General features: G+C 44.7%; 1 protein-coding gene across 1 annotated transcript in view; it reads left to right on the top strand.

Annotated features, from left to right (window-relative positions):
* The window catches only part of STMN2 (stathmin 2), a 103,436-nt gene extending 76,634 nt beyond the window's left edge, over window positions 1-26,802 (top strand). The window contains exons 3-5 of the mRNA XM_033929746.1: window positions 3,498-3,670; window positions 20,890-21,081; window positions 25,481-26,802. Coding sequence (XP_033785637.1) covers window positions 3,498-3,670; window positions 20,890-21,081; window positions 25,481-25,540 — 425 coding nt within the window. The 3' untranslated portion in view covers window positions 25,541-26,802. The remainder of the gene's footprint in view (window positions 1-3,497; window positions 3,671-20,889; window positions 21,082-25,480) is intronic.
* Window positions 26,803-27,110: the final 308 nt, after the last annotated feature.

The raw sequence follows: 27,110 nt of genomic DNA, 5'->3' as shown, positions 1-27,110 counted from the left end.
AATGGATCTGAATGTCATCGTAGATAATACAATGAAACCTACTGCCCAATATGCAGCGGCGGCCAAAAAAGCAAACAGGAAGCCAGGAATTATTAAAATAGAGATAGTTAACAAGACTAAAAATGTTATAATGCTCCATGGTACAACCTCATCTGGAGTATTGCATTCAATTCTGATCTCCTTATCTCAAAAAAGATATAGTGTCACTAGAAAAGATTCAAAAAAGAGCAACCAAGATGATAAAGGGGATGGAACTCCTCTCGTATGAAGAAAGACTAAAAAGGTTAGGGCTCTTTAGCTTGGAAAAGAGATGGCTGAGGGGAGATATGATTGAAGTCTACAAAATCCTGAGTGCAGTAGAATGGGTACAAGTGGATAAATTTTTCACTCCAATTTTTCACTCCATCAAAAATTAGAAAGACTAGGGGACACTCGATGAAGTTACAGGGAAATACTTTTAAAACCAATAGGAGGAATTTTTTTTCACTCAGAATAGTTAAGCTCTGGAACACATTGCCAGAGGTTGTGCTAAAAGCAGATAGTGTAATTGGTTTTAAGAAAGATTTGGACAATTTCCTGGAGGAAAAGTCCATTGTCTGTTATTGAGAAAGACATGGGAAAGTCACTGCTTGTCCTGGATCGGTAGCATGGAATATTGCTACTCCTTGGGTTTTGGCCAGATACTAGTGACCTGGATTGGCCACCGTGAAAACGGGCTACTGGGTCTAATCCAGTTAGGCTATTCTTATGTTCTTATGTTGCTTACAATCACATGGTTATAAGCTCATCAATATTTTCCCCTAACTTGGTAAGTGAAAAATATGTTAGTTCTTATAAACAGACATGTTTTGCTTCCCAAGCATTGTCATGGGAACAGTTTGATTATCAGTTCAGTTTGACTACTAGCCTATGTTTCTGTTATTTATATGTTATGACTGCCACATCCTCAGGGCCTTCTTTCCCAGACATTAGCAAGTCATGTGGTTTCTTTCATTAGTAATTTCCCCTAGCAACTATTATGACTTAAGTATCACATGCTATTGGTTTCACCCCTGTCAGCAATTGAGGGTTAACAACATGTTCATTTAGGACATAATGACCTATTAGGACTCATCTATTTTAAAACTTTAACATTTGCTAACCAAGCAATATTATTTTACTGTAACTGAAGCATTTCTATCCTTCAGCTTCATCTTTTATAGATAGATAAATAGATAGATAGATAGATAGATATTAGTGTCTTTCATGTTTCCCAGCAAAGGAGTGTCTCATACATATTGGGTTATGGCTCACACACACACACACACACACACACTTTATCCTGCTTAATACAATTATCACTATCAGCATCTCTGTCTCCTTCCCTTCCATCTCTCCCTCCTCCCCTCCCCCCCCCCCCCAAGGTTTGGCATCTCTCTCTCTCCTTTCCTCCACCAGGTCTAGTATCTCAGTCTCCTTCACTTCCATATCTCTCTCTCCCACCCCACCCCACAGTCTGGCATCTCTGTCTCTTTCCTTCCTCTCTCCCCCCTATGGTTGCATATCTGTCCCCCATGCTCTGGTATCTCTCTCCTCTCTTCATCCTTCCCCCTCCCTGTGATATGGCATCTCTCTCTCCTCACCATTTTCTTCCCTGCCCTCAGCCCATGGTCTGGCATCTCTGTACCCTTCCCTTCCATCTCTCCCCCCTTCTTCCTCCCCTCTCCATGTTGTGGCATCTCTGTCCTCTGCTTTCCTTCCTTCTTTCCCTCCTAACTCCTTCCCATCCTATGCTCAGGCATCTGTCTCCTCTCCTCTGTTTCACTTCATTTCCCTCCCTCTCCCATGTTCTGGCATTGCTCTTCTCATCATTTTCTTTTCTTTTCTTCCCAACCCCCACTCCATGGTCTGCCAACTGTCTCCTTCCCTTCTATATCTCCCTCCTCTCTCCATGCTCTGGCATTTCTTTCCTCTGCTTTCCTTTCTTATTTCCCTCCCAACCCCATCCAACCCCACCCCATACTCTGGCATCTCTCTCCTCTTATCTGCTGCCCTTCCCTCTCTCCCCCTGTGGTCTGGCAACTCTCTCTCCTTACCCTTCCCTTTTATTTTCTTCCCAGCCCTCACCCCAAGGACTGGCATCTCTGTCTCCTTCCTTTCCCTTCCATCTCTCTCTCCCCTCCCCCTGTGATTTGGCATCTCTCTCCTCTCTCCTGCTTTCCTTCCCTCCCTCTCCAGTGATCTGGCATCTCTATCCCCTCTTCCTTCTCTTCCCTTCCCTTCCCTGGTGTTCTTAATTCCTTCCTTCTAATTTGGTGGCTTTCTCACCCACCCCTCCCTCTCTCCAATCAGGTACAACATTTCTCTTACCCCTCTCTCTTCCGCTTGTAATCTTTGGGCCATGGGCAGTATTAGTGAGCTAAACACACTGCCTCCAGCAGCCCCAGATGCTGTCACTCTGCTTCAACTTCCTGTCCCCACAGAGAAAGACGTTAGAGCAGAAGAAAAGCTTCCAGGCTTCTGAAGGCAGCAAGTTCAGCTCACTAATGCTGCCAGCAGCCTGAAGCATTAAGGGACTGGACCCCAGAGTACCCCTTCAATAAGCTGCACCCAGGGTGGACTGCTCCCCCTTGGTACGCTACTGCCTCTCATGTTTTGCACTCTCTCCAGTAAGATATGCAACAGAAGACTTTCAATATCCTGAAAATCCAACTGACTCTGGTGTCATCAGTATGTTTGGAAAGCCCTGTATTAATGTGTTTATGATGTTATTTACTTGAAAGGGTTCAGAGGAGAGCGACACAAATGATTAAAGGCATGGAAAACCTTTCATACACTGAAAGATTGGTGAGACTGGGGCTCTTCTCCCTGGAAAAGCGGAGACTTAGAGGGGACATGATAGAAACCTACAAGATCATGAAGGGCATAGAGAGAGTAGAGAGGGACAGATTTTTCAAACTTTCAGAACATAAAAGAACAAGAGGGCATTCAGAAAAGCTGAAAGGGGACAGATTCAAAACGAATGCTAGGAAGTTTTTCTTTACCCAGCGTGTTGTGGACATCTGGAATGCGCTTCCAGAGGGCGTAATAGGGCAGAGTACGGTGCAGGGGTTCAAGAAAGGATTGGACAATTTCCTACTGGAAAAAGGGATAGAGGGGTATAGATAGAGGGCTACTGCACAGGTCCTAGACCTGTTGGGCCACCGCGTGGGCGGACTGCTGGGCACGATGGACCTCTGGTTTGACCCAGTGGAGGCATTTTTATGTTCTTATGTTTACCACTGTGTAAGCTGCTGACTGATATCAACCCCATTTGATCAAATATTGGCAGCTGGATTATAATAAGTCTATTAACTGAACCCTGACTTTGTTTAATGGTTGTTCAAATTAAAGTTTTTGATGAAAATTAAGGAGTCTACGCATATAATCAAATTAATCACTTATTTATAATGTAATTAATTTTATTTTGCTGCTTAGGAAAATATTACATTAATCATTTTCAAATTTCCATTCCTCAGATATGGAAGTTAAACAAATTAACAAACGGGCTTCAGGACAGGCCTTTGAACTCATTTTAAAGCCACCATCTCCTGTGTCAGAAGCACCACGAATTCTAGGTTCTCCAAAGAAGAAAGATGTTTCCCTGGAAGAGATCCAGAAGAAACTGGAGGCTGCAGAAGAAAGGAGAAAGGTAATATAAGTAATTGTTTTCCATAATGCATTAATTCAACTTTTCTTAATTTTTTATAGCCTACTATCCTATAACAGTGTGCCTATACGTAGGCTCCCAGAGGGTACCTATGTAGCACTTAGTCTATAAAGGAAAGTAGGGGCCTACTATAAAATACTAGCATAACTGGGTATATATGGAGGAGAGTGTGGCACAGTGGTTAGAGCTACAGCCTCATCACCCTGAGGTTGTGGGTTCAAATCCCACACTGCTCCTTGTGACTCTGGGCAAGCCCCCTTTGCTCCAGATACATTTGGAAAAGTGTGAGCCCACCAGGACAATGAGGGGAAAATGCTTGAGTACCTGAATGTAAACATGTGGAGGGGCATAATAAAAAAAAAAAAGGTCTAATTCCCCTTTTGGCCTAAGGCCCTAAACGTTGACAGTAGAAGCAGGGAAAATGTCCATTATAAAAAAAAAACATCCTCTACCATCCCCTCGGCGCACCCCCCTCCCACGATCGCCCCTCCCCCCCCCCGAATCCCTGATCGGCCACTGACCCCACGACCCCCTGCCGACCACCCACCCCTAAACCCCCTCCCCGTAGCTGTAAATACGTTGGCCAGACGGGTCCCAAGCACTGTTCCCTCTATGCTGTGCGCTTGTGCGCACACACACAACTTGCCGAACCTGCGCACACAAATTAAAATAGCGCACACAAAAAAATTAATTTTTGCCTAAAATGATTTTCACTGCTAAAATGAAATGTTGCAGAAGACCAGCTGTTCCGATTTTCCATTTATCACATTTATTGAAGCGCTATAATATAAATTTTAAGTCATTCACGTGATTCCGTTATCTTTGGCAGTTGAACTTGACACGTCACGTGCCCCATTGGGCCATAGCCTATGGCCCATAGGATATGAAACACTTCCGATTCTTTGACTTCCAGAAGTTCCGTCATATTGTTTATTTCGTGGAATCGTAGTGTGCAGCGTGGTACTGCGGTTGTATAACTGTATTCATTTATTAAATTGCAACCAGATATAACTCTTAAAACGTCTAAACCATGAATGGTGAAAAGTGTAAAACGCAAGAGCGCTGCAACAGCTTTTAGGTCTGAATGGCTTGAAGAAATTGTTGAAACGGAGACACCGGAATCTCAAAATACATTGCGTGTTCGACTGTGTGAAATATTTACCTATGACAAAGACGATGGAGTTGTGTGTTGTTACTGTCAAGATGCCAAAGCAACTGGAAAATTCTCTACTGGAAAAATATGGGATGATGTTTGGAAACTGGACTTTCTGAAACGCCATCTATCAAGTAAATCTCATACCGACAGTATTAGGAAACTCAGAAGTAAAAATCCGAATTTAAGAGGGGGACTGGTTAACATGTTGCTTGAAAGCCCAACCAAAAAAGAAAACAGGCAAATTAGTAATGAACTGAAGCGTTCCAGTCCTGATGAAATTAAGGTTCTTGTCGACTGTGTTGTGCTGGCCATTAAGATGAATATCTCAATGCTCTCTGTTCAAGATATCAATGAGCACATGGCGAAGTATGTTAGTATACCTGATAGCTGGAGAAGCAAAAACTTCTTGGAATTATCAATGGCATCGTGCAAGATGATCGTATGGCAGACATTAAATTAGCAACGTATCATACGTTAATTGTTGATGAAAGCACAGACATTTCTGTCAACAAGTACTTAATATTCTACTTTAAGTATCGGCCAGTCAATTCAAATGAGTATAGGACATCATTTGGTGGGATGCTACAGTTGGAAACATGTGATGCTACATCAATAGTAACAGCAATTAGGGAATTCTATAGGAAACATGAACTTGATCTGAATAAAATGGTTATGTTCACCTTTGATGGTGCCTCTGTTATGTTGGGCAAAAAAGATGGTGTTGCAGCACAGCTGAGAAAAGACATTCCACATTTAGTGCAGCAACATTGTGTTGCACATCGGGAAGATTTGGGACTTTCTGATTCATGGAAAGAAGTAAAATTGATGAAAGAAGTAGAAACTGTAATGAGAACTGTGTACACGGTGTTCTGTCGGTCTTCTACTAAACAATGCAAATTTCAAGAAATAACAGATGCATCTGAATGTGAATCAATTGCTTTCAGACCTCTGAATGAAGTGCGCTGGTTATCTAGACACTTTGCACTTAAAGCAATTATTCGAAATTATGATCCCCTGTTAAAATATTTTGAAGAAGACAAAGATAATGATCCTATTGCAAAGTACTGCTATAAGAAGCTGAACAGTGAACAATTTCATATTACACTTGAAATTTTGAATGATGTCTTATCAGAACTGGCTTCCTTAACCATGGCATTTCAAAAACGTGGTTTGACACCATTGGAAGCTTATCATCTTGCACAGGGGGTTGTGGGGTCGATTGGATGTTCAGGGGGGGAGATCGTTGGAGGGGGTGAGCTGAGGGCAGGAGGGCCTGGGATCACTCCTGCCCGGATCTTAGTGGGGGTAGGGGTAGGGGGGTTGCCTGGGCAGGAGGGGTTGGGCTCCCTCCTGCCCTAATTGTAGTCAGCCGGGGTGGGGGTCGCCTGGCCAGAGGGCTTGGGCTCCCTCCTGGCCCGCAGGGGGGATCGCGGCTCGCCGGGGCAAGAGGGCTTCGGCTCCCTCCTGCCTGGATCGTTGTCAGGGGGGAGTGATGCATCGCAGCAGGAGAGATGGCTCATCTCCCCTGCTGCAATGCGATCACCCTTCTACCCGAACTGCCACAAACTGCAGCAGGAGAGACTGGGTATCTCTCCTGCTGCGGGTCGTGGCAGTTCGGTTAGAGGGGTGATTACATCGAGGCAGGGGAGATGAGCCATCTCTCCTGCCGCGATGGTTGTGGTGGGGGGGGTGGTAGGTTGCCGGTCCGCTGAGCTGATCGTGCCAGCCGCCATCAGTTAAGCAGGCTCTTTTTCGGCACTTATACCTGTTTTGACTTGGTCTAAGTCAAAACGTATAAGTGCCGACTAGGCAACCTGTCAAAAGGTTTGGTTATACCTGCTGTACGCCTAGGTGTAGGTCAGCCCACCTCCCACCCTTTCCCCTCCTCTAAAAACGCCTCTTTTTGCTCTATGCGTTTAGAGTCAGGGGAAAGGCCTAAGCTGGTTTTAGATACGTCTAAAACCAGCTTTGGTTATGGGTACTTGGATGATTAGGCTTTTTGATCGTCCAAGTACCCATTTAGGCCATTTTTTAGACGAGTTTTTTTGTTTGTTTGTTTGTTTTTATTATGAGCCCCTTCGGTTATAAGTGGTATATAAATACTAAACATAAATAAATATATGCATATATGAACTTAGATGGGAGCATAGAGTTGGCATAAGTGCGAATCCAATGCCATTTATTTAGGTGACAGTAGGCACTTTGAATTTTCGCTTAAGTTGCATTTCAAATGGCATTTCCTTTTTAACTTAGGTGCCGGTAGGGCGCCTACTGGTGTCTACGTTAAGGCGCCATTTATAGAATTTGCCCTTTTGTGTGTCTAAGTGCTTTGAAAATGAGACCCGATGTGTGTAACTTAGTACCCTACACATGTGTAAGTCCACCTAAAAATTACGTGCTATTGGAGATATGTGCATAGTAATAGAATGTCACCTAAGCCGCCAGCAATTCTTATAAGATTATCTGTTACGGGGCAAGATGGCGGTGAAGGCGGTTCAGTGAGAGGATGTGCTGACTAGCGTTGGACACCGCCGAAGAATAACATGGTGAAGAGGAAAGGAAAGCCGCGTTTGTTCCCAGTCGAACTGGCTCCCTCCCCAGTGTCGATACAACAGACGCTGGAGAGCTTTCTCTTACCGGTTAAGCCTGAAAGTCCACGGGGAGGAAGTGAGCAGCAGACAGGAGATTTCGCCCGCAGCACGGCAGAAGCCACGCTGAGCCCTGAGAACCGCAAGACTCCACTTCAACCCAGAAGTGAAGCGGAGAAGTCGATGGGAAGCCCCGCGGATAGGGGAGAGGTTGCTGATGGAAGCTTCGTTCCTGGAACATCGTTTCCTTTTTCTCTTTCCCAAGAGGTGGCACAACCAGCCGGGGATATCTTTGAAGGAGCATTAGGAGGATGGTCGGGGGATTGCTCCCAATGTCTGACTACACAGCAGCCAACACTGCAGATGCTGGGATTAAGAGCTCCACCAAATTGAAGAAAAGACCGGAGAAAATAACTTTGGAGGAGGTATGGGAGGCTGTTACGGTTATGGAAGAAAAATCGACTGAGCGTTTAGATAAGATTTTCCAACTTCCAGAGGTGGTACAAACTTATACTAAACAAATTGGGGACTTTACAGTAAAGGTGGACTCCCAAGTAAAGGAATTTGGTGAAACTATAGAAGGGGTTAAGAAAGTTCAAACAGCTTTGGTAAAGGATAATTTGAATATTCACCAGAGAATGGAAAACTGGAAAATTATGAGAGATGTTTGAATTTAAGGTTTTTTAATTTTCTACAATCTTCAATTTTACAACCAATTGAGATGTTAAAGAAATACTTTAAAGAGGTCTTGAAAATCTGCTGACTCTATGCCCCCAATAACAAAAGCATATTATATGTCTTTGGGTAGCCCACTGGAAAAATTACCTTCATTGCAAAACCAGCAGGCCAGTTTGGATATTACTGGCTTATTGGAGAGCTCTGAATCTATTTCAAATACAGCAACCCTAATTGTTACATTTGCGTTAGAATATGATAGGAATTGGATATTTTGAATGTATTTCAGATTTAAAGATGATAAATTTATGAATAATTCAGTTTTGATATTTCCTGACCTTTGTAGGTCCACTCAACAGAGGAGAAAGGCCTTTTTAGCACTTAAACCCCTGGTATTGGACCTCAAAGGGACTTTTTTCCTGCAGTTCCCATGTAAATGTATTGTTAAAATGGAGGAGAAATCCTTTGCATTATTTAATTCTGAACATCTGAAAAATTTCTTGGAAGCAGGGAAACCTCCAGCCCCAATAGCTATCTCTACCCCTTCAAATGTGAATTAAGTTGGAATTTAAGAGGCTTAACATCCGCTTATTGTAATCTAGTCTTTCTTGATAATATTTTTGAATTATTTCCTGTCTTTTCAACATCTTGCCCTAGTTTTCTAATTTCCTTCATAATGAGGTTTAATAGAGTTACTAAATGTGAATTTTATTTTGGTTGGTATTGATTCTTATTATAATTTCTTTTAATTTCTAACTCTATTTTCATTGTCAAGATATATGCTTGTAAAAATTGAAAATTTTGATAAATAAATAAAATTAAAAAAAAGAATGTCACCTAAGCCCATATCCAGCACATACACTCATATATGCTAATATTCTAAACATTTATGCAGGTAACTTCTTTCCAGCACTGCACCAAGAACAGCTTGCTCCATTTTTCTTCAGCGGGATAATAGATGTAAATTTGAAAAAAAAAAAAACCAATTAAAAAATACCAGTCACCACTTTACAAATTAACAAATACTGTTGAAATAAAACAAAAAATGGAAAATAAGAAAATACCGTTTTTATTGGACGAATCCATTTTTCAATTAGCTTTCAGAGGCCAAAACCTCCTTCCTCAGGTCAGTACAGTATACTGCTGTTACGTTATCCTGACCTGCAAAAGGGGGTTTTGGTCTCTGAATGTTGGTAAAACAGTATTAACATTAGTCCAATATAAAGATTACCTTATTTCCATTTTATTCTGATCTGAGGAAGAAGGGGTTACCTTTGAAAGCTAATCATAAAATGCATTAACCCCACCTTTTTCAAAAGTGTGAAAGAGTTTTTCAGTGCCGGCCAACATGCTGAATGCTCTGCGCTGCTCCGACAGTCATAGAGTTCCTATGAACTTCGGATCAGCATAGAGCATTCTGCATGCCTGCTGGCGATAAAAACCTTTTCCACACTTTTGAAAAAGGGAGGGGGGTAAGTTAGTCAAATAAAAAAGGTATTATTTTTTTTCTTTTATATTTTTGTTTTATTTCTACATATTAACATTTTATATTAATAAATGTTTATCAATACAGCTACAATACTACTTTATTCTATACCAACAAAATATAATCTTTTTTCTACATTTTGTCATCTTTGGTTTCTTCTTTCCTCATCTTCTCTGCACTCTCCTTTCCATCCATTGTCTGCCCTCTTTCTCTGCTCATCCCTTCCACCCTGCACCCTCTTTCTCTGCCCTTCCATCCTCTGTTCGCCCTCTCCCCCTTCTGTATGGCATTTCTATGCCCCATCCATAAACTGCCTATCCTGTGCCCCTTCTCTCCTTTATACGTGATTTATTCAGCATCACCCCCTCGCCATTTTTTTCTTTCTGTCTCCACTCCCTCACCCATGCACTAGCATCTCTCGCTTCTTTCTTTCCTTCCCTCCTTTCCACTCCACTCCACCTCAGGGTCTGGCATCTCTGTCTGCTTCACTTCCCTCCCCCTCCATGCTCTGGCATCTCCTCTCCTCCCTTTCCCTCCATCTCTTCCTTCTGATGGTCTGGCATCTAACAACTTAAGAATTGCCATACTGAGACGGACCAAAGGTCCATACCAAGGTCCCAAATACCTATCTAGATCTCAAGTAATAAAACAGATTTTATGCTGCTTATCCTAAGAATAAGCAACGGATTTCTCCAAGCCATCTCAATAGCCCATGGACTTTTCTTTTTTTATCTCCGCTAAGCTAACTGATTTCATTACATTCTTCGGCAATGAATTCCAGAGTTTAATTCAATTTTGTGTGAAGAAATATTTTCTCTGGTTTGTTTTAAATCTACTACTTAGTAGCTTCATCACATGCCTCCTAGTCCTAGTATTTTTGGAAAGAGAAAGCAAAGTTACTTACCTGCAACGGGAGTTCTCCGTGGACAGCAGGATAAGTCAGCCACACTTTTGGTGACGTCATCTACGTTCCCAATTCGGATTTGCTCTCCCAGAGCTCAGGTGAGGCTTTAGGAGCCTCATCTGAGCATGTGCAGGTAGCCCTATATATACCTGTGCTGTCCCTCACTAATCCAGTGATTCCCCTAGCTTGAGTCTTATTGCAGTGTCACACAAGGGGAGGAGGGAGGGTCAGTGTGGCTGACTTATCCTGCTATCCTCGGAGAACTCCCGTTACAGGTAAGTAACTTTGCTTTCTCCATGGACAAGCAGTATAAGTCAGCCCCACTTTTGGTGACTCTCCAGCTGCGGGGTGCGGAGGGTGTAAGAGGACAGGGTCCCCGTCGGGGATGGTCCCCTCTGCGTCCCCGCTACCTCGCTGCGGTAGGGTGAGGCTGCATAAATGTCAGGTGAGGGACAGAGACAAAGCCCCAGTTACTGAGACCAGTCAGAGGTTATGCGTTGTAAACAATAGGAACTTTATGTTGGTCCTTAGAACTGGACCTACACTCCCTTTCTTTTCATTTTTTTTTTTTTTTTTTTTTTAAATCTACCAACATGGTAAAGTATGTATCTCAATAACAGATAGCGATTATAACAAATATATATCACCAACGTGGTGTTTGAGTAACACTTTTTTTTTTTTTTTTGATTGTGCAAATTGTGCCAACATAGCAGAATATAAGCTGTCTAACAATCTCTTCTGTCTGATTCAGACAGATCAGATAGTCCTGTTCAACTAGTCCAGGTATTGGTGTCTTTTGCTGTGTCTGTTTTGGTCACCATTCGTAATATGTTGAGACCAAAGTCATTGGAGGTCTGTTTTCGGGCGATCCAGGCAATAGTGTCTGGTGAGGGTGTGTGGGGTAGACCATGTAGTTGCTCTGCAAATGTTCTGAAGTGGCGTGTTGCTGAGGTTTGCCAATGTTGCGGCCATGGCTCTTAGTTGGTGTGCTGTGGTCTTTCTCTCAAGGGACACTCCCTCTTGCTCGTAGCAGGAGGCAATGCAGTTTGATATCCAGTTGGATATAGTGCGTTTCCCCACTGGTGTTCCTGGTTTGTTGGGGTCAAAGGAGACAAATAGTTGTATTGCCTTTCGCCAGTGTTGTGTTCGTTAAATGTATAGGCGAAGTGCACGGGTGCAGTCCAAGATGTGTAGGAGTTGTTCCGTGCTGTTGATATGTGGTTCCGGGCAGAAGGAGGGGAGCACTATCAATTTGGTTTACATGGAAAGATGAGACTACCTTAGATAGGAACTTTGGATGAGTTCTCAGCACTGCGTGATCATGAAGGATCTGTGTGTCTGGTGGGTATGTCACCAGGGCCTGTAGCTCGCTGATACGCCTTGCTAATGTGATGGCAATGAGCAAGACTACTTTCCAGGTGATGAATTTGATTGGCGCATCCTCCAATGGCTCGAAGGGGTGCGCTGTTATCCTGCGGAGGATGATGCCCAGGTCCCACGCTGGCGGTGGGCGGGGGGGTGCAGGTTTATAAGCCCTTTCATGAATTTGGACACTAGTGGGTGTGTGGCTAGGGTCCTGTCCTCAATGCGGTTGCGGAACGCTGATATAGCGCTCAAGTGGACTCTTATGGAGGATGTTTTCAGGCCTGCTGTGGCCTGTCAAGTAAGTATGTGGATAAGTCAAGTAAGTATTGGAATACTACTGGGACCTGGCAGGTGAGTGGATCTTCACCTTTCGAGACGCACCATATGTGGAATCTTTTCCACTTGAGCCTGTATGATTTCCTGGTTGCCGAGCGTCTGGCTGCTCGCAGTACCTCGGTCACCCTGGTTGACATGTGGAAAGGGTCCAGGATTAGCTTTTCAACATCCATGCTGTCAGTGTTAGTGCTTTCAATCTGGGATGCAGAGTTTGTCCCTGGTCCTGGGTGATGAGGTCTGGTTGCAGCGGTAGACTGATTGGCGGCTGTGCCGACATCTGGTATAGGCAGGGGAACCACACCTGTCTCGGCCAGTGGGGCGCAATGAAGATCACTGTGGCTGCCTCCTGCCTGATCTTCTGTAGCACTCTGTGGATGAGTGGTATGGGGGGAAAAGCATAGAGCAGGCGTTCCCCCCAATGTATGGAGAAAAGCGTCCCTGGTTTGACTGTATTGTGCCGGTCTTTTGGAGCAGAATTGAGGGCACTTCTTGTTGTCCTCTGCGGCGAGGAGGTCCCTTGTTGGGAGGCCCCATTTGTGGAAGAGATCCTGGGCTACCTCCGGATGGAGGGACCATTCGTGGGGGTCCAGCTTTCTGCTGAGGCTGTCCGCCAGGGCGTTGTTCAGGCTCGGGAGGTAGGTGACATGGATGAGAATATTGGTTGATAAAGCAAATATCCAGATTTTTTTTTTTTTTTTGGCTTCCCTGCAGAGGGTGAGTGAGCCCGTGCCTCCCTGCTTGTTGATATAGAACATTGCCACCTGATTGTCTGTCTGGATCAGTAAGATCTTGTTGAAGATCCAGGGAGCAAAGGCTTGTAGGGCATTCCCAATTGCCCTGAGTTCTAGCGGGTTGATGTGTTGTTTGGCCTCAGAAGGTGACCAGGGATTCTCAGATGGAGGAGGTGGGCTCCCCACCCCTGTTTTGAGGCATCTGTGGTGAGTGTCAGTTGGTGTTGTGGCTGCTGGAAAAGCTTGCCTGTGTACAAATTCTGTTGTTGTGTCCACCACTTGAGGTTGTTGCGAATTTTCTGATCCATTGGGCTCTGAGACAGAGGCTGTGTGTGTTGGTTCCAATTCTTTCTGAGGAACCACTGAAGGGGTCGCATGTGGAGTTTGGTGCGTGGGACAACATGCATGGAGGCTGCTTGATGGCCCAGGAGGTGTAGTATTGTTCTTGCTGTGAATGTGTGTCTCTCTGATATTTGCTGAACCAGTTTTTTGTATTGCTTGCCCCTTGAGTGGGGCAGAAAAGCTGCATTCAGGGGCGTGCAGATCCTTGCCCCAATGAATTCTATTGATTGTGCTGGTTCTAGCACGGATTTTTTGGTGTTTACCCCTGGGATTGCAGGAGTGACATCGTTGTATTGACTGCTGTTGTCGTTTTCCAGGCTGATGGACCTCCCAGCAGCCAGTCGTCCAGGTAAGGGAACACGCATATGGCGCTCTTGCGGAGGTGTGCCGCTGCTACCGTGACATATTTTGTGAAGACTCTCGGTGCAGAGGAGAGTCCAAAGGGGCGGGACCCTGTATTGGAAGTACTGGGTTTGGGTCCTGAACCGCAGAAACATTCCATGGGAGGAGTGCATAGGGATGTGTGAATACGCATCTTGGAGGTCCAGTGAAGCCAGCCAGTCGTCCTTTTGAATTAGTGGTAGGATTGTTCTTAAGGAGTGCATACGAAATTTCTCCTTGGTTACATACTTGTTTAGGCCTCATATGTCTAGGATGGGTCTGAACCCTCCTGTCTTTTTGGGGATGAGAAAATAGTGGGAGTAGAACCCTTGGTTGTGCTGTGACTTGGATACTGGTTCTATTGCTCTTGCTTGAAGGAGAGCTTTGATTTCTCTGAGGATGAGTTCTTTGGTGGGTTGGCTGGCGGGTGTGTAGCACCCATTTTTCTGTTGTTATCTTCTCCCAGGCTTTGTTGAATGCGGAGAGGCGACCCCAAACAGGGGTGGAGGGCCTTGTTGATGAGTCAAAAGCAAGGCCCGGCTTTTGCGGTGGTGGAAGTAGCTGGCTTCTGCTGTTTTCCCTCCCTCTGGCGCTGCCTTTGCTAGTAAGGGGCGCTGCAGGGTTGTGCTTTCTGTCTGTGGGACGGCCCTCTTATCAGGTTGTCGAAACGCCTCACGGTGTTATTTTGTCGGCAATAGTGGTTGGTGCTATGCCGCCTTGGTGCCGGGGTTTTTACGAAGCCATCTGAGGAGAGGGTTTGGAGAGTTGTGCAATTGGCTTTCATTGTGTCCACTGTTTTCGTGACTTTGTCTCTGAATAAGTTCTCCCCTGAGCAAGGTGCATCTGCGATATGCTCATGGGTGTCCTTGTATAGGCCCGATGCCTGCAGCCATGCCAGGTGTCTGGCCACTCCGGCCGTGCGGGCAGATGTTTCAAATGCGTCAAAAATCGCTTTTATCATGTGTTTTCCGCATTCCTCCATTTCCTGTAATATGGAGGCTATGCAGGCTTTTCCCTTGGGGTGTAGCATGTCTAGGGTTTCCTCTATTTTCCTCCGGAGGGCATCATTGTACAGGGTAAGGTGGAACAGGTGAGAGTCAATTTTGGCATTCAGTATGGAGCCATGGTGGACCTTTTTGGCGGTAGCGTCCAGGGTCCTGTGTTCTTTGCCCGGAGGGTCGTTGGCCTGCAGGCGGTTGCTCTTAGCTTTCTTAAGGGCACTTTCTACTATGATGGACTGGTGAGGGAGCTGTGGTTTGTCAAAGCCCAGTGCCTCGCTGATCTGGTATTTTTTGGTCTAGCCTCCTGGACACGGCCGGGCCTGACCGTGGGGTTTTCCGGATCTGGTCCTGGCAATCTAGTAGCATTCTGTGAGCTGGTAGTGCGGCTATGGCCTTTTGCAACTTTAGGTATTTCAGCAGTCCCGGTGCTTCTTCTGTCGCCTCTAGCTTCTGTACTGGGGTGAGTGCCCGCTTGGAAACTACCTTCTGGAGGAACTTTGGATAAGTGAGGTCCTCCACCGGTATGTCGGACTGTGTTGTCCCAGACGCGTGCTCTGTGTCTGGGGTGTCTTGAGTTGTTGATGTGTGTGGGCTGCCCCGTGTTGAAGCCTAGCTTTGCTGGTAGCGCCCACTGCGTTCGGAGGCATAGCCGTCTGTGGCTGGAGAGTGTGATGCGGCTGTCTCTGCTCCCTGCCTCCATGTTGCCGGTGGTTGCAGTGTCTGCTCTGCATTCGGTGCTGAGCTCTTGCTCTGCGCCCTTTGCCCGGAGAGTCGCTGTGCGATGAATCTGTTGAAAAAGTCGAACAATTGTCTGTGAGCGGTAGGAGTGGTCAGTTGGCGTGGCTGGATATTGGGATCTGCGGCCGATGCACGTGGGTGGTCAGCCGGCTGATGGGGTCTGCCCCTGCTCCTGGTCCCGCGATCTTTCAACCTTCTGCGCCTCTGCCGTCTTGGTGAGGCTGCTGATGATGATGATGAAGAGGAGGGGGAGGAAGATGTTCTGTCTCCTTCATGTTCCCTCCTTGCAGGTTCTGGTGTGTTGGCTCCTGTGAGGCACATTGTTCTGTCCCTTTAGGTGTGCAGAGTTCTTTTCCATGCTTGCAAAGGCACTGTGTCTGTGCCTTTAAGGGGGCGGGGCCCAGTGCACTGATATCATCCTGGGATGAGATCGAGGCAGTTTGAATCTCGGGGCTGCAAAGCTGCAGCATGGATTCAATGGCCGCATGGCTTCTATTTTGAAATCGGAGCAGTCCCGAGTTGGTGCAGCTGGAATGGCCGGTGGAGGGGATAGGAGACCCTCGGCCATTTTTGCCACTGTCTGCACTTCTATGCTCTACCCTAGGCCATGGAGCAGCCGTCGGGGAGCTATCCTGTAGTTGGAAAGTTTCAGGAGCAGTCTACTCTGTTTTTGCTGGGCTTCCTGAGGCAGCAGGTAAGCAGGGGCTACCTTTTGGCTGCATTTTTTTTTTTCTCTTCCTTCGCTGGTCTTCCCCCATGGTGTGCAGCTTTTGGAGCCGATTTCTTCTAGCCCTCTGAGACATTTTTAGGCACTGAGGGCAGGCTGCCATGAGGTGTGCTTCTCCTAGGCAATGGACACACACCTCATGGGGGTCCAAGGAGCTCCTTTTTCGTTTGCAGTCCAGGCACTTCTTGAAACCTGGTTTTCCTGCAGGCTTTTCATTTGTTTTTTTTTGTTTTGTTTTGGGGTTTTTTGCCATTCTTCTTCTTTTCTTTCTTTCTGGGTTTTTTGTTGTTGGTTTGTTTTTTTGTTTTTTTAATGGAGAGCTGTGATCCGTCCGTTTGGGAAGGGCGGATTAACTAAACTGGATTAGTGAGGGACAGCACAGGTATATATAGGGCTACCTGCACATGCTCAGATGAGGCTCCTAAAGCCTCACCTGAGCTCTGGGAGAGCAAATCCGAATTGGGAACGTAGATGACGTCACCAAAAGTGGGGCTGACTTATACTGCTTGTCCATGGAGAAAACAAGTGATTCACATCTACCCTTTCCACTCCACTCAGAATTTTATAGACCACTATATCACTCCTGAGCTGTCTGTTCTCCAAGCTGAAGAGCCGTATTCACTTTAGTCTTTCCTTATAGGAAAGTCGTCCCATCCCTTTTATCATTTTTGTCGCCCTTCTCTGTACCTTTTCTAATTCCACTATGGGGCCCATAATCAAAAAACATAGATGTCCAAAAAGCATCCTAAATCAGCACTTGGATGTCCTAATCGTCAGGACGTCCAAGTGCCAATAATCAAAAACGTCTTTCTGTACGTCTACCGAAGTTTTTCAGCCTCTGTAAGTTCAGAGCACAGGATGAGCATGGTGGAGGAATGTTATGGAGCAGGCTTTGGGCAGTCTCAAAGGCAGGTTAGACATGGACGTCTTGCAGACCAAGAGCCCTGCTGGGGGGGGGGAGTAGTTTTCTTTTTTGATGCAGTTTGACTGGTTGGCCAGGCTGCCTACTCAATAAATCAAATTGCTGTAAGGTTTAGCCCCCTAAATGTAAGGTTTGGAGGGGTAATGTTGAAGCAGCCTTACAATCCGCCAGGTCCCGAGTTCGATACCCTCATTGAAGATTCAGTAGGAAGGAAAATTACTGACAAAGACCACCAAGAGTGCTTGCATAAAGAATATATATATTGTGCAGAAATAAGCTTAATATTACAGAAAAGCAAGATTCATAAAGATTACAATTAAGCATTACAATTAAGGAGAGAGAAAAGGCAGTTTCCCTGCCTTACAGAATCCAGAGGAAAAGACAGAGAAGAGAGAGGTGATGTTCCAGAGAGAGAGATGTTGCAGACAGAGCAAGGGGGAGAGTTCTAATCTCCCATATTTCTACCTTTGAGGCTTCTTCTAAATATAGAATCTATTGAAATTAAGTACCGCTATCTTTTGTAAACTGTTTGAAACAATGGTTAGTTTCATTGATAAGGAAGGTGAGTGAGGTGTGAGAGACTGGAGAAGAATAGAGGGAGAACCTGTCCCTTACAGACTGGAGTCAAATGTAATTTCCAGTATGCCTCTAACAATGGTCTCTGCTAGCTCATGCACCTGGACTTATTGTATATCTTAAGCTGTCCATCTTAAGCATTAAACATTAACACGTCTTAACACCTCTTCGCACTTCTTCACTGCAAGTTCCTTTGTTACCTTTAAGCACTGATTTAATTTAGGCTGGCTAAGGCTGTTTTAAATGACATTCCCTAAGATCAGACATGAATGATATGATCTCCCATATGCCTTTGCTGACATTGGTTAGGCCAACCGAAAATGCTAAGGCTGACAACTGCATCTAGCAAAACGTTAAAAAAAAAAAAAGAAGCAGGGCTGTGCAGCAGGGGATTCACTGAATCCCCTGAAAGCCCTCACCACACACCACTGACCATACCAAAAAGTCACATGTGGCTATTTATAATAAAAGTGTTCTACTTCATCTTCCCTGATCCATTCTCTTCTCTTGCTGCTACTGCAGTGGATCATACCTGCCTCTATTGTGTTTACATAGAAGTATGAATGGTACTTAAAAACACACATACTTTTAAGCATATTAAAAAGGGGCAGAGAAGAGAATGGAGGAGTTGCCTAGAGGTTTGAACCATTACCTCAGCACCCTGAGGTTGAAAGTAGAGAATGACACGGTGACAAAATTCATCACCGTCCCCATCCCCCGGATAACCGTGGGAAACTATCTTCATGTCATTCTTTAAGGAGAGAGGAAAGAATCAGAGTATAATTGGGCACAGCCACTGACCCACAAGCTTTGCTTTGAAGAATGCTGGTGTAGAAGGACTGAGGTTGAGACAGACACTACAGAATGACAGTCTCTGGTATCCAGAGCAGATATTGTGATGTCATAATGCCTCATTCCACCAGTGCCTAAGAACCAATCACATCAGTGATGTCACAATGGCTTCATTATCCTTGGCTCACATAAGAATCAGAGTATAATTGGGTACAACCACTGACCCACAAGCTTTGCTTTGAAGAATGCTGGTGTAGATGGACTGAGGTTGAGACAGACACTACAGAATGACAATCTCTGGTATCCAGAGCAGATATTGTGATGTCATAATGCTTCATTCCACCAGTGCCTGAGAACCAGTCACATCAGTGATGTTACAATGGCTTCATTATCCTTGGCTCACATAAGAATCAGAGTATAATTGGGTACAACCACTGACCCGCAAGCTTTGCTATGAAGAATGCTGGTGTAGAAGGACCGAGGTTGAAATAGACACTAGAAAATGACATGGGATTATTTCCCGCGGTTATCCGCGGGGACGGGAATGGTGATGAATTTTGTCATGTGTCATTCTCTAGTTGAAAGTTCAATCCCCATGTTGCTCCTTGAGACTCTGAGCACATTACAACCCTCTGTTTCCCCATGGAAGATTGTGAGCCTGAAGGGACTGATAGGGAAAAAATACTTAAGTGCCTGAATGTAAAAACTGCCTTGATGGCCTTGCAAAGGGCAGTATAGAAGTACCTTAATAAATAAACACACATCTGGAGTTAATTTTTAAATCCCTGTGGGTACTTTATGTTGTGGATTGGTATTTTTGGGAAAGCAGGTGCAAAGTATGTAGGTATTTTTTTTGTACCTGCAGTCCCCGCTGGTCTGCATTTTCAAAGGGAAACTGCAGTGTGAAAATGCACTTCCACACCTGAAACGTCATTGGCTATTTTCAAATATATAGAAGTCCAGTTGTTCTGTTTAACCACAGATGTTGCTTTATTAGGGTTACCAGATTTCCTCTATTAAAAAAGAGGATACTTGGCCCTGCCCTGCTTCACCCCTGATCCCGCCCCCACCCGAACCTTGTGTTTCCTTCCCCAAGCTCTGGGCCATGTCTAGAGGGCCTCCTCACGTGTGTGCATGTCGATGCGATGACATCACTCTCATGCGCACATGCATGTGATGTCATCACGTTGACATCCGCACATGCACAGAGGCCCTCCAGACATGGCCCTGAACTCGGGGCCTTCCAAAACCTAGACAAACTGCCAATAAATATCTTCTTACTCGGGGCCATGACACCAATAACACTTCACAACATTCATTCCTACCATAACACCTGGCCTTGGTCACACATACAAAACACACATAAACCCTATGCAAATACAGGACCACAAACTAAAAGTCCTAATATACACACATTAAACCCTTTCTTCCATTTTTTTGCTTCCTCCTCAAATGTATCTACTTTTCCCTTCCCATCTATCCATGTGTACCAACTCTTCCTTTTCTTTCCCTCTCTTATGATCTGACATCTGCCTTCCCCCCTTTCCTCATCTTATGGTCTGGGATCTTTATCCTCTCCTTCCCATATTCTGGTATCTCTCTCCCCTCCTTTCTTTCCCTTCTCCTCTCCCCCTTCCCCCCCCCCCCCCTTTTTGGTGTGGCATCTCTTTTCTTCCCCTCCTTCCTCCTTCCTTTCCCTGGTCTGACATCTCTCTCTTATTCCCCCCATCCATTTCCCTTTCCCCTGGTCTGGAATTTCTATCTGCCCTTTCCCTTTCTTCCCCTGGAGATCTAGGGCATCTTTCCTTCCATTTCCTCCGCACCCCCGCAGTCTTCCCCCCCCTCCCCAGTGCTTGCTCATCCAGCACTGTTGTAACATTTTGGCCATCATCAGCATCAGTGAACTAAACATGCTACCTTTGGTGACCCGGAAGCTTTTTCTCTGCAGAGAGAAAGCTTCCGGGTCATTGAATGCAGCATGTATACTGTAGTTCACTGATGCTGATGACGACTGAAGTGTTACAAAAACACCGGGTGAACAAGCGCAGGATCCTGTGTGAGGTGGGGGGAGGGGGAGAGGAGGGAGGAAGACTCCAAATAGGTGTGCAGGGGGGGGGCTAGAGAGGGAGGAGGACTCCGGATAGGTGCACAGCGGGAGGGGGGCTGGAGAAGGAAGAGGACTCTGGATAGGTGCACAGCAAGGGGCAAGGGGATGGGAGGGCTAGAGAGGCAATAGGACTCTGGATAGGTGCGTGGGAATGGGGGGAGATAGGAGGACTCCAGATAGGTTGAATTGCTGTAAGTTTACTAGATGTCCAGTTTCCCTGGGCAAAAGTTGTTAAATTGAAAATCTGCCCGGACATGTCTGGGAAATCCGGACATCTGGTAACTCTTTGCTCTATCACTCTACTTTCCTATGTGTGATTTTTACATCTATGGCTAGTGCTTCCTTGAGAATTAAGCATATTTTTTTTCCTTCAGACCCAAGAGGCCCAAATCCTAAAGCACTTGGCTGAAAAGAGAGAACATGAACGAGAAGTCCTCCAAAAGGCTCTGGAAGACAATAATACCTTCAGCAGAATGGCAGAGGAAAAACTGATACTGAAAATGGAACATATCAAGGAAAACCGTGAGGCCTACTTAGCTGGTGTTATGGAACGTCTCCAAGAGAAGGTAATAATGTTACTCTCCTTATCCTAACAAGTAGAAAGGAAGGTATTCATGAAAAATAAGCAAATGAAAAAGAGGAATTAAGTACACAAAAGCCTCTTGGTGGAATAAAATGACCTTGCTTGATTCCTTTCATGCCACAACTTCTGACTAGCTCACCATATCAAAACCTCAACTGCATTCAAAATTTATGACAACTTCTCTTATATGTCTAATATTCAAATGTATTTAGCATAGTAAAGGGGGGATCAGTGCTAGGGGAAAGTACCCTTGAAAAAGAGTTGGGTGTGCTGGTGGACACAACAATGAAATCAACTGCACAATGTGCGGCAGCCCCAAAGAAAGCAAACCGAATGTTGGGTATTATTAAGAAGGGTATTACAACAAGGATGAAGGAAGTCATCCTGCCACTGTATTGCGCATTGGTGTGCCCACATCTGGAATACTGTGTCCAGTATTGGTCACCGCACCTCAAGAAAGACATAGCGATACTTGAGAGGGTTCAGAGAAGAGCGACGAAAATGATAAAAGGTATGGAAAACCTTTCATACGCAGACAGGTTAGAAAGGCTGGGGCTCTTCTCCCTGGAAAAGCAGAAACTCAGAGGAGACATGATAGTGACCTTCAAGATCATGAAGGGCATAGAGAAGGTAGAAAGGGACAGATTCTTTAGCCTACTGGGAACCACTAGAACAAGGGGGCACTCAGAGAAATTGAAAGGGGACAGGTTTAGAACCAATGCTAGGAAATTCTTTTTCACTCAGAGGGTGGTGGACACCTGGAATGCACTTCCGGATGCTGTGATAGGACAGAGTACACTACCGGGTTTCAAGGAAGGATTGGATAAGTTCCTGAAAGATAAGGGGATTGAGGGATACAAATAGAGGTAGAGATAGGCTATGATAGGGCATAGATAGAAGGACAGGGGGGCTTAAATGATTTAAACAAGGATCACCTTACAGGACATGGACCTGATGGGCCGCCACGGGAGCAGACTGCTGGGTGCGATGGACCTCTGGTCTGACCCAGCGGAGGCAACTTCTTATGTTATGTTCTTATGTAAGGGAATAATTTTATCACTGCATGCATGGGTAAAAAATATATTCAAATTATGCCAAAATTTCATAGCCGAATAAATTACTTTCACTTTGAAAACGACCCTAGGAAAACTATGCAGTCACATTTATACATGAAATTTGGGGTGCACAATTTTTCTGAGTTAAAATACGAGTGTACTGTACAAATAGTTGAATTTTCAAAATAATTCAGGCAAATAAAAACTCCTCCCCAAATCTGACCTTGTAAACCCTCTCAAACAAGAGGTATACTGGTAGTATGTGTTATCTACACATATTTTAGGCAGCTTTACCCCCAATAATGCCTTTAAAAATTATCCTTCCAATGCCATTTCCATAACATTTATTTGGTGAATGTAGAATGCTGAGAGATGGCCTTGTAAACCACTAACTGACTTTTAAATCCTCTTATTTAATTTTTACTGTCTAATTCTATAAAAAGCACTAAATATAGGGTGTACAAATTTGGGTGTGTTCTCAATTTGTATGCATAATTTAATTGAATAATGAGCCAATCAGCACCAAAAGTTCTGGTCTTAAGCAAGTATTAGCGCCAATTGGAATTAAAATTTATGTGTGTATTTTTAGGTGCGAGATCCACACATAAATGTTGCATGTGATTTCTAAAAGAAAGGGTCATGGGCAGATCGGAGCATTCCTGCACTTTATGCACACGGTTATAGAATAAGTGGGGGGGGGAGGGATCCATGCCTACTCGTAATTTAGGCGCAAGGATTTCCACCATGTTTCAGTTGATGTAAATGGCCTATAGTTAAGCACGATGCCCGGTGCCAAGCGCTATTCTATAAACACATCTTTTGGCCCCTTTAATCAAGCTGCACTAGACCTGTCCATGTGGGCCAGCACGATAAATGATCTGACAATCATAGAATTCCTATGAGTGTCAGGGCACTTACCTTGCCGGCTCATGTTAAAAACCTCTAGCACAGCTTGATAAAAGGGGGGGGGGGGGGTTGAACGCTGTTTATAGAATAGTGCTGAACCAGTGGCATAGTAAGGGGGGGCAGGGGGCAGTCCGCTCTGGGCACCGTCTTGGTGGGGATGCCAGCACCCATCCTCCTCTCTGCCCCTCCCCCCAACGAGCGCATACACACGCCACTACCCTTCCCCTGTGCCTCTTCAATGTTCACGGCGTGAGCAGCAACCCCAACCTGCTACTCACGTCAGCATCGGCTCTTCCTGTGATGTCACTTCCTGGACCCCTGCCTAGGAAGTGACAACAGAGGAAGAACTGATGCTAGCGCGAGCAGCAGGTTGGAGTTGATGCTCGCACCTTGAATGTTAAAGAGGCGCAGGGGAAGGGAAAGGGCATGTGCGGCAGGGGAGGGTGGGGAAAGAGCGGGTGGGGCTGGAGGTTCTGTCCCTGTCCCAGCCCTTCAGTTCTGCCTTAACCGCACAAGCTTCGAACACTTATGATATTAAAGCGTGCGAGTTTTGTGGAGATGAGGACAGAGCTTGCAGGAATGGGATAGGGACAGAGCTTGTGGGGACAGGAAGGGGATAGAAAGGTCCCGCAGGGATGGGAAAAATGTGTCCCTTTGTCACTGGAATTAAAAAAAATAATAATAATTTATATTCCGCATATCCTACAGTTCTATGCGGATTACAAATTATTCAGGTACTCAAGCATTTTTCCCTAACTGTCCCGGCGGGCTCCCACTCTATCTAATGTACCTGGGGCAATGGGGATTAAGTGACTTGCCCAGGGTCACAAGGAGCAGTGCGGGATTGGAACCCACAACCTCAGGGTGCCAAGGCTGTAGCTCTAAATATCCTTGGGCTCTGAACAAAACAAAGGGGCTCTTTTACTAAAGGGCCATAGAATCTGGGTTTAACACATCTTGATTTCCTTAAGTTCACTCATATAAATCTTGGATCACAGTATAGAGGGCTTGAGATTGTTTGATTAGAATTTATCAATATTATATAAATGATTTCTTGTTATTTTGTGTCTGATCTGACAATCTTTCTGTACAAAATGTTTTGATTTTGTTAAACATTTTAAAATGATAAATAAAGAATTTAAAAAAAAAAAAAAAAAACCACATCTTAACAGACAAATTTTCTATGTGTTAAGCCCAGATTCAATGCAGTGCATTTTTAAAACTTTTTTTTTTTTGGCAGGCTATGTGCTAATGCTGTCATTAATGCACAATACCTGGGATAGACACGTGGGATCTCTCAGAGAGAGAAAGAGATAATGGTTACTGCGGATGGGCAGACTAGATGGGCCATTCGGCCTTTATCTGCCATCATGTTTCTATGTTCCTAAGTAGGAGGACTTACCACCTCCTATTTAGGAATTTAGGAGACACTGTCTTGAAAATTCTATAAAATCCACCTAAAGTTAGGTGCCTACATTGGCAGGCCGAGCCAATGCAGGCGCCTAACTTAATAGGCTTAATTAGCACTGATAATTGGCAATTAACACCTCAAAATTGGCTTTAATTGGACTTAAAAGTTAGATGCCTATGTTGAAAAACACAATTCTGTAAAAAGTAGGTCCCAAGTCCAAAGCGCCTACCTAAAAGTGGGTGTGGTTAGGGACAGGTCATGAGTGTGTTTTCAAGTTAGGCGCTTCTTTGTGAATTAGGCACCTAACTTAGGTGCAGGTATACCAATAAGTAGGGATCGCCTAAAGTTAAGATGCCTAGCGACACCTAGGCATGCTTAGAGGGCGCTAAGTGGGATTCTATAAATTGCACCTAACTTTTATAGAATGACGTTTAGTGAAGCGGTAGTCGGCACCAACTTTTTAGGCAAACTTTATCAAATTTGGCCCTAAGTGTTTTTGCATTAAATCTGCCTTATCCCGCCCATGACTTGCCCCTCCCAAAAATATTAAAAAATTTAAAAAACATGTGGTTAGCACATAGAAAAGGGGAAATTACAGCAAAACACTTTAACACATTTCACGGTGGGTTTTTCACACATTAACCCCCCCCCCCCTTTTACAAAACCATATCGCAGTTTGTAGCACCGGAGCCTTTATCGTTGCGGCCAGCGCTAAAAACCGCACTACAGTTTTGTTTAAAAAAAAGGGGGGGGCAATGCATATTAGGGCTTAATGCCCTTCAGTAATGTTTTTTCAGTTCAATACACACTGGATTAACATGCTCTAATGACTTGGCACAAGGGCTGCAGGTTAGCTATTCTGTATATTAGTCAATTATCATGTAGGATACTGTATTTACATTGAGAGATTTGCTTCTGTCTGAAAAATTATATTTCATTTTTAAAAAAATACAGAATGGAGAATTTAAGTGCTATGTGGGATCTGATGCACCTCTCTTTGCTGTTTTCAGGAGAGACATGCTGTAGAGGTCCGTAGAAACAAGGAGCTTCAGGTAGAACTTTCCGGCTGAGACAAAGCGATGGCTGATATGACACGTCACCATCATTAGTAAACTCCCCTGCCTCTATTATTACGGATCATGCGATAGCACTATGGAAAATGTATGACATGGTTAAAAAAAAAAAAATAGAAAACCAGGAACTCATGATGAATAAAAACAAAACAAAACAGAAATAAATTAAAAACAAAACAATGTGGTCTCTTTGCAGAATGATTTGCTTGATGTTTTAAAAAAAATCTTGGATCTTATTTTGTAAATATTTACATTTTTGTTAAAAAAATACAAGTATTGCATTATGCAAGTTATTTAATAATCTTATGTGTCCTGTAACAGGCTTTCGATGTTGTCTATTGCCACTCTGTTGAATTTGTTAAATTTGGTCTTTCCGAGCTTTCCTGATTCCATTCCCTGCGCTTCACTCAAAACAGAATCAAAGAGGCTAGAAGAAGCAGTAGTTTCATGGTGCTAGAGACCAATCATTTCCGCCCCCCTCCCTCCCACACATACACACAGCCACCCACAACTCTTTATAAAATCTTGAAACTTTGTTAAATCAATTACTAGATCTCAGGTGATGTAGCCACCCCTGATGCTGTTTCCTTTTGTGTGCTCTTAAAAATGTACCATCCTTACAACCTGGACTCCTCTGAGTAATCCTGGGGCCGATTTGTGTGTAATGCTTTCTTCCACTGCTTTTGGCCCATGGGCAACAAACATTACAGTTAGTAGAACTTTCAGTCAGGGAGATTCAAATTCATTCATTTAGCTACAAGTTTAATCTAGATTGTTCCATGTGCTTAACACACAAAACTCAGAACAGTCCAGTCATAGACTACTGCTACCGAAATGGATGTAGTATGTTAGTTAAATTGGTTTCCTTGGCATATTCTAACAAAATCACATACATTTATGTTATTACATGCAATACATGATGGTATTCAGTGTCTTGTTTGAACCTGGGACATGTGAGCTGGTTGTTGCCAAACTGAACATTCACTGAAGTTGACCTTTACCCGTTCAGGGGAAGGCTGCCCTGGGTAATTTAAATAGATCTTGAACTATGAGAGCCGAAACAGCATGGATCTTGGGAGAGGACTCTCATGCCAAATGGGGAACCATTGCACAACCACAAAGTCTCAAACCTAGTTGCCATTTTGAAGTTGTCCCCCACCCCCCCTGGAGGTTGCTGCCTGCATAATCGACATTAGTGCTATTTTTCTGTACGTCATTGTGAGCAAGCTGTGATTAATAAAGAATTGGGGTTCTGTGAACTGAAAAAGCTCTTGTCTGTTCTCTTGCTGCTTCATTTCTCCCGTGCCTTACAGGCATGCGGGCTACTAGGCAGTGGCGTACCAAGGGGGGGGCGGGAGGGGCGGTCCGCCCCGGGTGCCAGCCCTGAAGGGGTGCTCCTGGCCTTGCCGTTCAGTCCCCCCACGCCCCCGAAGGACCGCTCGCCCCACTGACCTTCCTGCACCACCTATGAAGCAGCAAGCAGCAGGATCGCGAGGTCAGCTATCCCTGAGCTGCTTGGGCACTGATTCCTGCGCCGCGGTCCCACCCCTCCTCTGACGTCAGAGGA

Source organism: Geotrypetes seraphini, chromosome 2 (genome assembly GCF_902459505.1).
Source record: "Geotrypetes seraphini chromosome 2, aGeoSer1.1, whole genome shotgun sequence".
Classification (NCBI taxonomy): Eukaryota; Metazoa; Chordata; class Amphibia; order Gymnophiona; family Dermophiidae; genus Geotrypetes; species Geotrypetes seraphini.
This window is presented reverse-complemented; position numbering and strand designations above follow the sequence as displayed.